The 13,569-nt window shown below is 43.4% G+C and overlaps 1 protein-coding gene across 2 annotated transcripts in view; it reads right to left on the bottom strand.

The window, feature by feature from the left end:
- VIPAS39 (VPS33B interacting protein, apical-basolateral polarity regulator, spe-39 homolog) overlaps nt 1–13,569 on the bottom strand; it is a 360,975-nt gene that overhangs the window by 280,182 nt on the left and 67,224 nt on the right. For both annotated transcript variants that reach the window (XM_085626643.1, XM_085626644.1), the window contains exons 5-6: nt 12,750–12,788; nt 155–219 (exon numbers count right to left, since the gene is read on the bottom strand). In XM_085626643.1, coding sequence (XP_085482769.1) covers nt 155–219; nt 12,750–12,788 — 104 coding nt within the window. The remainder of the gene's footprint in view (nt 1–154; nt 220–12,749; nt 12,789–13,569) is intronic.

Below are 13,569 nucleotides of genomic sequence, written 5' to 3'. Positions count from 1 at the left end.
GATGATGATATTTTTGTACTTGATTAAATCAAGTTCACTTTTTTGTATATAAATATATAAATTGTACACATTACATCTTACATCTTTGTTAACAGACAGGTTTAATATACAATCAATAGGGAATTACTGTCCTTTATCAGTATGGTAAACCCACCTGATATTCACCCTTCGGCTTCCGCAGCTCCGGGGCAAAGCTCCTGCCAGTTGTGTCCAGGATACCTGTGAGAAAGTAGAGAGCAGATATTTCTGAATACTTCTTCTTTATCCTCCATCTCAATACAGTAGAGTCAAGGAACAGAGGTGAATAATATGCTTAAATATCTTACTGTAATACTGACAGTAGCCACAAGGGAAAGGAAAGATAACCTACAGGACACCACCTCCACAACAATGAAATCTCAGTACCTGACAAAACAGACTGGTGCCTTTGTGGCTCTGTCTTTTTCATTGGTGCTAGTAGCAGAAGGAGTCTCTAACGGAGGGGTGATGAACTTGGTTATATGATGATTTCTCTAAGGGAACTTTGTGGTGTTTACTTGTTATCGCTAAAGCATTTTTCATAGATTGTGGTTGTGAAGGAGATCAACTCTGGAGCTTTGCACCATGGAGGGAAGGGCTCACATGTACATCGTCACCACTGAGAGGCACTTGACTGTGGTACCCCAGTTGTTCACTCCGATTCCCTACTCATCCACCACATATGCTCTCCCTTCTTGAAGATCTCCGTTTTGTCTACAAAAGGGCAGGTTAGACTTGATTCTGAAGGAGAATAGATTTCCACAGTTTTATGATCAACATCCAGGAAGCAACCTTAAGCCTTCTGTGAGAAAATGTCCAAGTGTTGAGATGGGTGATCAGTGCTTCTCTGTCATGAGGGAGAATGTTGTTGAAGGAGTTAGCTTAAGTCGAAGCACTCAAGGCCTTTTCTCACAGCCATCTTGCTATATCCTCTGCACTACAAGGAAGTGTACACTGTACGTATCTTACACTTGAAGAGGGACCATCACACCACCCTGAACATGCCAGGTCTTTAGTTTTCAAAACTATCGGGGAGTCGTATATTTCTCTGGTTGTAGTGTCGCCCTGATCTCATATACTGCAGCTACCCACCTCCAAAGAAAATGCCTTATGAAAATTAAGTTTGAATCCCTTTCCTTAGTTGGATTTTTGGGCCTTTCCTGTTACTGATGTCAAGCCTACTGTTTGTATGGGACGAAGGGCAGGAACAGTGGGTGGTAGTACTTTTGCTGTCCTCTGCAGATTGCAGAACTTTACATCACAGATATTGGAGTACATTTATGTTCGTGAACCAATGTTTGACACTTTCAATGTATTCTTGGAAAGAAAATGTGGTGACATACATTCACACACCACACCAACATGGAGTCCTGCAAGTGTGTTGTGTTCAGAAATGTCTGAGGTTGTTGGATTTCCCAGGATGCTGGCACACATACAACAGTTAATTCATAACAAAAAGATATTTTTTGTAAAGGATATCTGAAGCTTATTTCATTGTAGATGTTTTTGGGGCCTTTGTATTTTTAAGTTTTATAGACATATTTATTTATGAGGTTCATATAACCCGTCATCTCACAATTTTTTAAAAAGCACTAAAGTGATACAATTACAACCAAAGCAGCATACAGAATAGATAGATTGGTATGTGCAATGAGACATATAGGAGAGAATCAGGGCATTGGTTTTTAACTTTTTGACTACTGTGGACCCACTCTTAATCATTACTGGAATCCAGGAACCCCTCACTAAATAATTCTTGGAATCCAGGGACCGCCACTGAATCATTTTTGGATGCCTGCTGCTTCTCTCACTGTAGAAAAAGTCATTGTCCAGTCTGTCATAGTCAGGAACCTGGCGCACCTTACAGAAATTCAAATGCCTAATTTCCATCAATCACAAACAACGCTTTGATCCAGAGTTTTTTTTTTCCAGTACCAAACATGTGACAGATATTTAAGCACCCACAATATATTAGGTAAAAGAGCAAGTGGTTGCCAGGGTTGATGTTCATCATAGGTTCAAGGACCACTGATGTTTGCATTATTTGTTTTAAAGGACCTCACCACTTGCATAGTGTCTCCATACTGTACGAGGCTTAAACATTAGGGAAGGTTTGGTTCCACGGGGCACAGATGCACAGATACAACACTTGGCGAGGTAATGTGGGATTAGGAGACATGCAAGTGGGGTTATGGTCAAGGAGGAGATGGAAGGAGTTAATTGATGCCATTATACAAAACGGTAACATGGAGCATCATTAGCTTTTGTAAACCATGGTCAGGATGTTTGTAATTAGTGTTTAATCAACAGTAGACTGGTAGTGTTTCTGAGGTGGTCAAGTGTTCCAAAGTCTGGAAAAAAGAATTTGAAAAGATTACCTCTATTGTGGGTTAGTTTTCTTAGGGGGGTCACTAGTAATATTTAAATGTTTTGTACAGGAAAACAAGTCTACTGTTTAGCTGCAAAGTTGTCTTTTTCAAACAAAGTTTTATGGATGATGCATCAGTATTTGAACAGCATATGAATGGATGAATTTAAAGTGCCTAGGCAGGATGGACTCAGCAAAAGATTGTTTGGCTTTGGGGCCCATTACCAAGAAAATAGCCTAAGGATTATTTACACAGAATCAACAGGCTCTGAATTTGTGATAAAGCTTCAGCAAATCTTCAGACACTTAAATCTAGAAAATATGTTGGGTACCCTGGGTAAATGGTGCCAATTAAAGAGCACTGGTTCCGGCTAGGTTGCTGAAGTAGAACACAAATAAATTAAGAGAAAGTACGAGAGGATGGACCCCTAGGGAGCCCTGGGGCAGTGCCCCAGTTTGTGAAGGCCAAGTATGAGGATCTGGGCAATGTGCTACAGAAAGAAACAGCCGAAATATAGCAATTTGCCAGCAAACCACATACATTTTGTAGTCTGTAGCAGAATGTAGTAGATGATGGTTTCAAAAGTAGTGGTCAGAGGGATCATCTACCATATAAAGATAATTTTATCAGATACATTTAAGAACACGATTTTGGTACTGTCAAGTGGATGGAGCTAAATGCAATTGCCAAGAAATATTTAAGAAGTATACGGTATTGGGTCATAGATTTCAGAGGATCTTGTCTAAGATAGTTATGTGGGACTCTTTCCTGAGTTGTTAACGTCACAGGGGTCGTTTCATTGCCCTATGTTCGCAGAGATCCATGGAGTGGTCAGTTTAGGTGAGTAGGGCAGTGGTCCAAGTCAGGGAGGCAAATTGAATGCATGGATGTGCAGGTTGGGGTTCAGATACAGGAGACAGATGGAGGTGTTTATGATTGATGGAGTGTAGAGGATAAATTATCTGCTGATAAAAATTTGCCATGAATTTCGGGTGAAAGGAAAAGCAAGGATGTTGCATATCTTTGTGATGGCAAGGATATCTTCTGTGACATAGAAGGATTTCAGAGGTTTTTTGGCAAAGGTGATAAGGTTGTGGGTAGACGAAGGGTGGTAAAGAGGTTGCTTGCAAAGAATTGAGCTTCGGCAGAGTAAATGTTAGGTTGCATCTTTTCTATACGGTGCAAAGTATGTCTTGTTCCATTGACCAGGAAGACTACTAATTTCCTTGCTGCTATGTGTACTGTGAGCTTGAGAATACCACAAGGACTAACTTTTGGATTTAAATCTGAGTGACAGCATGACCTTTAAATTGAAATGCATGTTTCAGTTAAATGGCTGTTAGTGTTGCAATCTTTTTCATTAGTTTGATTTGTATGAATGGAGTGGAAGAATTATCTGGATGCATCGATGACCAGGATTAGTTACTGGTCAGCCCAAACCAGAGTTCTGAAACTGTACCAAAACATATAGGTAGCTGCAGGATAAGATCTGTTTGAAAGCACGCCCATTGCGTAGGATTGGCATACATATCTGATGTGCATATGGCAATAGCCAAGAATTTAGTGTCAGTGGATGAGCAAGGTTGAATTGAAGATAAACAAAAGTACTAGAAATAAGAAAGTAGAATGTTGTGTATAGAATACCCACAAGGACTGATATGTCAACATTACTGAATTGAAACTAATCCATAAATTATAGAATTATACAGAGAGGAATATGCTACTTACCAGTATGCATCTGTTCTTGGCATTTAGAGCTGCAGATCTACACACTTTTGCATAGATCGCCATCTGGTGTTGGGCCCGGATGTTTGCAGTTTGTTTTTCCTCTTGGAAAGTCTTTGGAAGTCACGAGGTCGGTAACTCCTCCCTTGGTTCGTATTGCGCATGGGCTTCGGCTCCATCCTCAGATTGTTTTTCGCCAACAGGGAAAGATGGAGCGTAGTAATAACAGTGAAGAAACCCATGTGTGTTGTATCTAAATAAGATAGACTAGAACAGATACAGGTAGCCGGGGAGGCGGGTGGGCGTGTGTAGATCTGCAGCTCTACATGCCAAGAACAGAGGCATACTGGTAAGTAGCATATCCCGTTCGAGGCATATGAGCTGCAGATTACACACTTTTGCAAAGACTATATAGCAGTTCCCAACCTTAGCGGCGACCACCGGTATCTGTTGCAGTGGTTTGAAATAGTGTTTTTAGTACAGCCTGGCCCACACTAGCTTGTTGCTTGGTTTGCACATTCTACACAGTAATGTTTAGTGAAAGTGTGCGGTGTTGACCATGTAGCTGCCTTGCAGATATCATCTAATGGGATGTTCTCTAGAAAAGCCATAGAAGCCCCTATCTTTCTTGTAGAGTGGGCTTTAGGGGCAACAGATAGCGTGCGTTTTGCTTAGTGGTAGCAAATCTGTATGCATTTTACAATCCACCTAGCTATCCCTGATTTAGAGATGGGGTTGCCTTTATGAGGTGGAGCGAAAGAGACAAACAGTTGCTTTGCTTTCTGAAAGGTTGTGTTCTCTGGATATAGTAAAGCAAGGCCCTTTTAACATCCAGTGTGTGTAGAGCCCTTTCTGCAACAGTTTGAGGTTGCGAGAAAAAACCCGGTAATTCTACCGATTGGTTTAGATGAAAGGGTGAGATGACTTTGGGTAGGAATTTTGGGTTGGTACGCAGGACAACCTTGTTCGGGTGCATTTGGAGAAAAGGTTCTTGTATAGTAAGTGCTTGTATTTCACTGACCCTTCTAAGGGAGGTGATGGCTACAAGGAAAGCTATTTTCCATGTGAGGAATTGCAGTTCGCATTTATGCAAAGGTTCAAAAGGCGGTCCCATTAGCCTTGTGAGCACTATATTTAAGTTCCACACAGGTGAGGGTGGCACTCTGGGGGGAATTATTCGTTTTAGGCGTTCCATGAAGGCTTTAATGGAAGGCACTCTGAAAAGTGATAGGTGCTGTCTGTTTTGTTGGTAAGCGGCAATTGCTGCGAGGTGTAGCCGAATGGATGTATATGCTAGGTTACATCTTTGTAGATGTAGTAAGTAGCATATGATGTGCTGTATGGATGCGTCTAGAGGGTTGATTGTGTTGTTATGGCAATAAACAACAAATCTTTTCCACTTGGCAGCGTAGCAGGCTCTAGTGGTAGGGCGTCTAGCCTCTCTGATAACGTTCATACAGTCGGGGGGAAGGTTAAGGTATCCGAATTCTAGGATCTCAGGAGCCAGATCGCAAGGTTGAGCTGAGCTGGGTCCGGGTGTCTGATCTCTCCATGGTTCTGGGTTAGGAGGCATGGTGAGAGGTGTAATTTTTGGTGTGGCACTACTGAGAATTCCAGCAGCGTGGTGTACCACTGTTGTCTGGCTCATGTTGGAGCTACTAGAATGAGTGTGAGGGAGTGCTGTTGTAGCTTTCGCACCACTAATGGAATTAGTGGGAGAGGTGGAAAGGCGTATGCAAATTTGCCTGACCAGTTCATCCATATCGCATTGCCTTTGGACAATGGGTGTGGGTATCTGGCAGCGAAGCTTTTGCATTTTTTGTTTTCGTGGGTGGCGAATAGGTCTATCGGTGGATGCCCCCACATCTGAAAGAACGGGTGAAGAACCTGCGGGTGAAGTTCCCACTCGTGGATCTGTTGCGTCTGTCTGCTGAGCAGATCTGCCATGATGTTTTGGACTCCTGGGACATGCTGGGCTAGGAGAAAGATTTTGTGTGGAATTGCCCATCTCCATATGCTCTGTGCTAGTTGAGAGAGCTGTGGAGAGTGTGTGCCGCCTTGTTTTTGGATGTAGTACATGGCGGTCATGTTGTCTGTGCGGATAAGGACTGCCTTGCCTAAAATTTGTGTGTGAAAGGATTTTAGGGCTAGAAAGATTGCCAGTAACTCCAGATGATTGATGTGGAGTAACTTTTGTTGTGGCGTCCATGTGCCCTGCACTGTGAGGTGTAGTAGATGAGCTCCCCAGCCGGAGAGCAATGCGTCTGTTGTCAGGATTATTTGTGGAACCGGCTCCAGGAACAGTCGACCTCTGAAAAGATTTGTGGTGTTCCACCACTGCAGAGAGCGATGGGTGCGACCGTCTACCAACACCAGATCTGTCAGTTGCCCCTGGGCCTGGTTCCATTGGCGCGCAAAGCACTCTTGGAGTGGACGCATCTGGAGTCTTGCATGAGGCACTATGAAAATGCAAGAGGCCATCATCCCTATCAGTTGCATAAACACTCTTGCTGGGAGGGAGTATTGAATTATTAATTTTTGACGCGAAGCCTGAATGCTTGCAATCCTGGTCGGATTGGGGTAGGCTATGGCTTTTGAGGTGTCTATGGTGGCACCGAGGTATTGCTTTATGTGAGATGGTGTTAGCTGGGACTTTTGGTGGTTCACCGTGAAGCTTAGTTGGTGAAGTAGCTGGATTGTAGTGGCAGTGTGGTGTACACATTGGTTGTAGGACGCGACTCCCATCAGCCAGTCATCCAGATACGGGAAGACGTGAATGTGCTGTCTTCTGAGATGTGCCGCCACTACCGCTAGGCACTTGGTGAATACCCGTGGTGCTGTTGTGACCCCGAATGGGAGCACCTTGAACTGGTAGTGTTACCCGTCCACTACGAATCTGAGGTACTTTCTGTGGGCATGGTGTCCCGGAATGTGAAAGTATGCGTCTTTCAAGTCCAGTGTGGTGATAAAGTCGTTCTGGGAGAGGAGCGGAAGTACCTGCTGAAGTGTTACCATGTGAAAATGGTCCGAATGTATGTATGTGTTTAGAGGCCGGAGATCTAAGATAGGTCGTAGAGTCTCGTCTCTTTTTGGTATCAGAAAATATAGGGAGTAGACCCCTACATTTTGCTGATCGTGGGGGACCTGTTCCATTGCGTGTTTTTGTAGGAGGGAGATTACCTCCTGTTTTATTAACGTGGAATGTTCTTGTGACATTGGACGTTGCCTGGGTGAAATGTTGGGGGGTAGATGTGAGTTCTAAGCAGTACCCTGAACGAATAATTTGGGTCACCCATTTGTCTGATGTGATGGACTCCCAGATGTGAAGGAAATTTTGTAGTCTGCCCCCGACCGGAGTGGGATGTTCTGGAGGGAGCAGGGGAAAATCATTGGGTAGGCGGTGTGGCAGAGCGGGCGGTATTTGTTTTGCCTCTGCCTTTATTGTTATTGCCTCTATAGCCGCCTCTTTGATAACCTTTTGTGAAGGTGGACTGAGGAGGGGATTTGTAGGACGTGGACGCGCTATCTGAGGAGTAGCCTCTGCCCTTGCCCCGAAAGGAAGAGCGGCGAAAGGAGCGCCTAGAAGGGTGTGACTGTAGGGCTCCCATAGATTTTGCCGTATCTGTGTCTTTCTTCATCTTCTCGAGGGCCTCATCTATCTTTGGACCGAATAAATGTTCTTGATCAAATGGATGGTTTAATATGGAGGCTTGTACCTCAGGTTTAAAGCCTGAAACTCTCAGCCAAGCGTGTCGACGGAGGAGGATACTAGTGTTAATGGCCCTGGAGGCTGTGTCTGCTGCGTCTAAGGCACAGCGTATAGAGGTATTAGTTATGGTCTTACCCTCTTGAATTAATTCATTGGCCCTATTTTTATATTTTTCTGGGAGATGGTTTCTAGTTCATCATAATAAGCTCTGTCGTATCCGGCCAATAGCGCTTGACTGTTGGCGATACGCCATATATTGGCTGCCTGTGACGCAGTGCGTTTTCCTGACGCGTCCAGGAGCCTTGACTCTTTGTCAGGCGGTGGTGCTTCGCCTGACGCCTGGGAATTTGATCTCTTTCTTGCAGTGGATACCACTAGGGAATCCAGTGGCGCTGGCCCTTTGATGTAGGCAGGATCTGTGGGGGCAGCTTTATACTTTTTCTCTATACGTGGGTTTAGGACCCTAGCCCTGACTGGGTCTTTAAAAACCTCTGGCGCATGTTTTATTACCCCTTTGAGCATAGGTAGTATAGCAGTAGACCTATGTGCAGTATCAAAGGTGTCTAGGAGGAAATCTTCCTCTACTGGGTCAGTGTGTAGCTCTACCCCGTGATAATGTGCCGCCCTCTGAAGTAGGTGGTGAAAACCTAGTGAGTCTTCTAGTGGAGATGGCCTGGATGGATAAAGGTCATCTTGTGGGACATCTGGAATGTCTGGATTATTATAATCCTCCCAGGGGTCTGGGGATCCTGTAGGGGTGGGGTCTTGTGGCACATCTGCTGGGTCGTAGTATGGGTCCCCCTGATCATCATGGTCTGGAGATGGGGCTGGAGAGCGATGAGGCAGGGGTGGAGAAGGTGGAGGGGGCGGAGGTGGAGAGGGTGGAGGAGGTGAAGGAGGTGGGGAAGGCACTCTGAAAGGGGAGGTAGCACAGTCCTTCCTCTTTGGAGGTGGAGGTGGAGCTGGTTTGTCCAAATGTCTCTTTTTAGAAGACAGTGCCAAATGTCCAGTTTTTGGATCCTTGGTAAGTGTCTTTTGCAAAGGATCCGGTGTAAAAATTTCTTGCGACACTGGTTGTTCGGTGGGCGCCGACGTTTTCGGGGCCGATGGCTTTTTAGGCTTGTCCGTGCCGTGCTTTTTTGGAACCTCCGATTTTTTGTTCGGTGCCGAGACAGGCTTCGGCGCAGGAGTGTCGGTGCCGAGGGCCTTATGATGTTTGGTCGGCACCGAGAGGCTGGGTTTGGACACCGAGGGCTTTGGTGCGGAGCTCGGTGTCGAGGTAGAGGCCCATCTCTTCTTCCGAAGCCGAAGGGTGTTTTTCGGCACCGCTGGCAGGCTGGCTCGAGCGCGAGTCACCGGAAGGCTTACTTGGCTTCTTCACCGGGCCCGAAGGTGGGGTGTTCGAAGCAGTGTCTTTGGTCTTGCCTAGGCCCGGAGGCGAAGGCGTGACCGAAGCCTTTTTGGGTGTCGGCGCGGGTGTGGGAGGGGGTATTTTACTCACGACCCTCTGCGCCGGGGTGATGTCCTCCACATCCGAGTCGTCGGCTTCGGAAGCACTGACTAGGTCCTCTTCGGTGTGCTGCTGTCCCGGAGCTTCGACGTCGTCCCCGAAGATGTCGACTGGAATGGAAGTCGAGGAGTGCGCCATTTTTCGTCTGGCCCTTCGATCTCGAATAGTCTTTTTGGATCTAAAAGACTTGCAGGCGGGACAGTCTCGGGCCTCGTGTTCAGGGGAGAGGCAGAGGTTGCACACCTCATGAAGATCGATGTGGGGAATTTGGACCCACATCGAGGGCACTTCTTGAATGGAGTTCTTTCCATCAGCCGGGACCGGAGCCTGGATAGGCCCGAAGGCCGCCGTCGATGACTGGAATCGAAGGTGTGTCGAAGAAGAAGGTCTTTGAGGAGATCAGTATCTAAACAATACCGCGGAGAGCGACGATTCCGCTTCGATCGTCGAACTGGAATGTTCGGAACCGGAGCGCGAAGTATTACATCCGAGCCCGATGGCGGAAAAAAACAATCTGAGGATGGAGCCGAAGCCCATGTGCAATACGAACCAAGGGAGGCGTCACCGACCTCGTGACTTCCAAAGACTTTCCAAGAGGAAAAAGCAACTGCAAACATCCGGGCCCAACACCAGATGGCGATCTATGCAAAAGTGTGTAATCTGCAGCTCATATGCCTCAAACATATTGTTTTGAGTTTGATATAAAGGGTAATTGCCCGCTTGGGATTAATTTTGATTATTTTTTTTATCAAAATGGATCTTCTTAGAAGCACAGAATTGTTGGGTTAATCCAGTACAAAATGTCTATGTAGAATATGATTTGAAACTGAATGGAATGTATCAAAATGTTCTTCTCTCGGTCTCGTAGAAGAGTAGAAGTGGTAGTAAATAGATCATGAGTTTGAATGTGATATTAGCGAAGTATGTACTCACATACACATGAAATTGCAAGGTGTATGAATGTATGTTTTATATTTTAGAGCAATAAAATTGTCTTTTTTCTATGTTCAAAATGTATTTAAGGAAGTGATCTTTGTCAGAGATTATATCCGGTTTTGAGGCAGGCCTGAACGCATGAACCGTGAGTCACCAAAATAAAGAATTGCCTGCACATAACTTGATGGGGTGTCTTCTCTTCTCTTACGGAGAAAGTAAGATCTTGTGAGGCATATTTTTATGATACCCTGATCATCGTCCTACACCCGATCTGAGAGGGCATGGCAGAGACCTCTCAGATGGCAATATATGCGTATATATATATATATATATATATATATATATATATTACCTACTGGCGGTCGCCAGTAGGTAGTTATAGTTAGGACCACGTTTCCATAGGAAAACCTCAACATTCTATTTTGAATAACTTTGGCGCCGGTCGACGAATCCTCGCGAATTTCTCAAAATAGGTGGGGCGCTACGCTCCGCTCCTACCCTGAAAGTCTCGGGGGGATTCGTCAAGCGGGGGCTGAGATAAAAGGGGGGTCCCAAAACGCGTTTTCCCATGCATTTTTCCATAGGACCTTTAGAACGAGCTACAGCCCGAACGGCTGAACAGAATTACTAGAAATTTGGCAGAGAGGTAGTCCCTAGGTCAAGGAAGTGCCTTTTGTAGGTTTGGTGTAAATCTGTTCAGTAGATTCTGAGAAAATAGCCTTTAAATCAATATATATATCTGAGCCCGCTTACGGTACGCTTACCGTACGCTTACCGTAAGCTTACGGTGGCGTGCGCGAGCGCGATTCTGATTGGCTCTTAGATCTTAGTAAACATTCGAATCGGCCGAAACCAGGAAGCGGCGTCCGCCATTTTGTCTCTCGCACTGAGTGTTGTTTATCAAACATGATGGCCAAAAACATGTTACGGGGCTGTTTTGACAACTCCCTCCCACATAGTCATGTTGAGGGAGTCCCCAAACATCCCCCAAGAGCAAAAACGGTTTTATTTTTTTTTCGGCAATTTCGCGGGGTACGCTTACCGTACGCTTACCGTAAGCTTACCGTACGCTTACGGTAAAAAAATAAAAATAAAAAAAACACTATCCACACTTACCCCACCCCCTGTGCTTTTGGTGGCCGCAGGCCACCAAATGTGCAGGGCTTATTAATAGAGAAAAAAAACGTAATTTTGGCAACATGAAATTATAAAATCGAAATAAAAAAAACACTATCCACATTGACCTCACCCACTGTACATTTGGTGGCCGCAAATGTACAGGGCTTATTAAAGTTGATAAAAACCGTGCACGGAACGAACTGCGTTAAGTGGGCGCGCACGCCACAAATGGCGTAAAGTAACTTAGCATTTAAAAAACCGTACAAATTCACTGAAAAAACCATAGGTTTCACACACGTTATAGTTAGGAAATAGCATTTAAAAAACTTTGCTAATTCACTGAAAAAACCATAGGTTTCACACATGTTATAGTTAGCTGGACATTTTACTGATAAAAAACCAATGAAATTCCCCCGTTATAGTTACTGTAGGCAACTATAACTCACGCGACCGTAATCCTCTGCTGATGACATATGTGTCTTTATGAAAAAAAAATATTTGTAATATATGTATAGCTAAAATTTAATGGAAGAAGATATGGGCAAATAAGTGTCTAAATACAGTATTAGCATCAGCAGAGGATTGCGGGCGCGTGAGTTATAGTTGCCTACAGTAACTATAACGGGGGAATTTCATTGGTTTTTTATCAGTAAAATGTCCAGCTAACTATAACATGTGTGAAACCTATGGTTTTTTCAGTGAATATATATATATATATATATATATATATATATATATATATATATATATATATATATATATATATATATATATATATATATATGTGTGTGTGTATATATATACATTCATATATATATACATACACATACATACATATAAATATAAATATATATACACACACATACATGTACACACATACATGTACGCACATACACACTTATGACAAGGGCCTCGGTACTTTCAATATGATGCCAGATTTTAGCAAGTGATGTGCCTTTAATATCACATATACAGGGCGCTATGTATTACAATTATTATTTTCAACCAAATGTACCGATATAGCACGTTACATCATAGGTCTACATTCTCATAAGAGTACTCAGCATGAGAAATCGTGCCTCTCTATGGTAAGCTACAAAATATCATGATTGTAAATGGTTGGGTAGTACTTTATCTTGTATAGCTGATGGAAAGATATGTAATAATGTTAGAAATGTTTTTCACATCTTCAATGGTCTACTCTAGGAATAAGTATTACACATGAATTACTATTCAAAAATATCAATCAATAGCAAAGAACATGTATAATGCAAGAAGTGTATATGTCTTTTTCATACAAGAGAAATCAAAGGAAACTTTTAATAAGTTGCTTTATTAAAATATTAATTGAATGATTACTAACTGTCAGAGAGTGCCTGGAAGCTGCCAGACTTGCTTCTTCCTGAAAGAGAGAAGAAAAACAAATCATACTGTGACATTTATTCAATTGCTCTTACGCCCTACCTGTAGGAAGCTGGCTCTCTATATACTATACCAAAGTAAGGTATAGTGTGCACAGAGTCCAGTGGATCCCCAAAGTCTTACAGAGGTAAAAGTAGATAATACCTTACTCTATTTATGGTAGAGTGGGCGAGCAGTAAGGCTTTATCTGAGAGTAGTGTTAAGCATTTATTGTACACACAGACAAGAAACGATGTCACACACTCAAATACTGAACTCAGACCAATTGTTTGTATCAAAATATTTCTTTGTTGCATTTTAATTTTAGAGCAAAGCCAGACTTGGTGATGGTAAGTAAAATTAGTACGTTTCTGATAATGCAGTTGAATGTAGATACAGGTAGGTCAAATGTTCAAAAACAGTTGAAATTACTTTTCAGTTACTTTGCAATTACTGTGTGATTACTTTTAAAGTTACTTTGCTGATTTCCTTTTCTACTCAGTGTGATATGTCTAGATAACACACTGGGACATTTCCTGGATAAAAGGAGAGTAAAAAGGTTTTTATCAAAACACAGTTTCCTAGGTTTCGATACAAAACGCCCTCAACACTTAAACGTTTTTCAGATTAAAACAGTCAATGGAATCCTATGAAGAAAAATGGGATATCTTTTTGCAGGTAAGTAAACGTTATTGAGAGTTGAGTTTCTGGGGTTAAAACAAGGGTTCCCCCAGGGTCAAGGGTGCACTCAAAAAGCACTCTTAGTGGAACTAGGGCAGCCG

This window comes from Triturus cristatus, chromosome 9 (genome assembly GCF_964204655.1).
Source record: "Triturus cristatus chromosome 9, aTriCri1.1, whole genome shotgun sequence".
NCBI lineage: Eukaryota > Metazoa > Chordata > Amphibia > Caudata > Salamandridae > Triturus > Triturus cristatus.
This window is presented reverse-complemented; position numbering and strand designations above follow the sequence as displayed.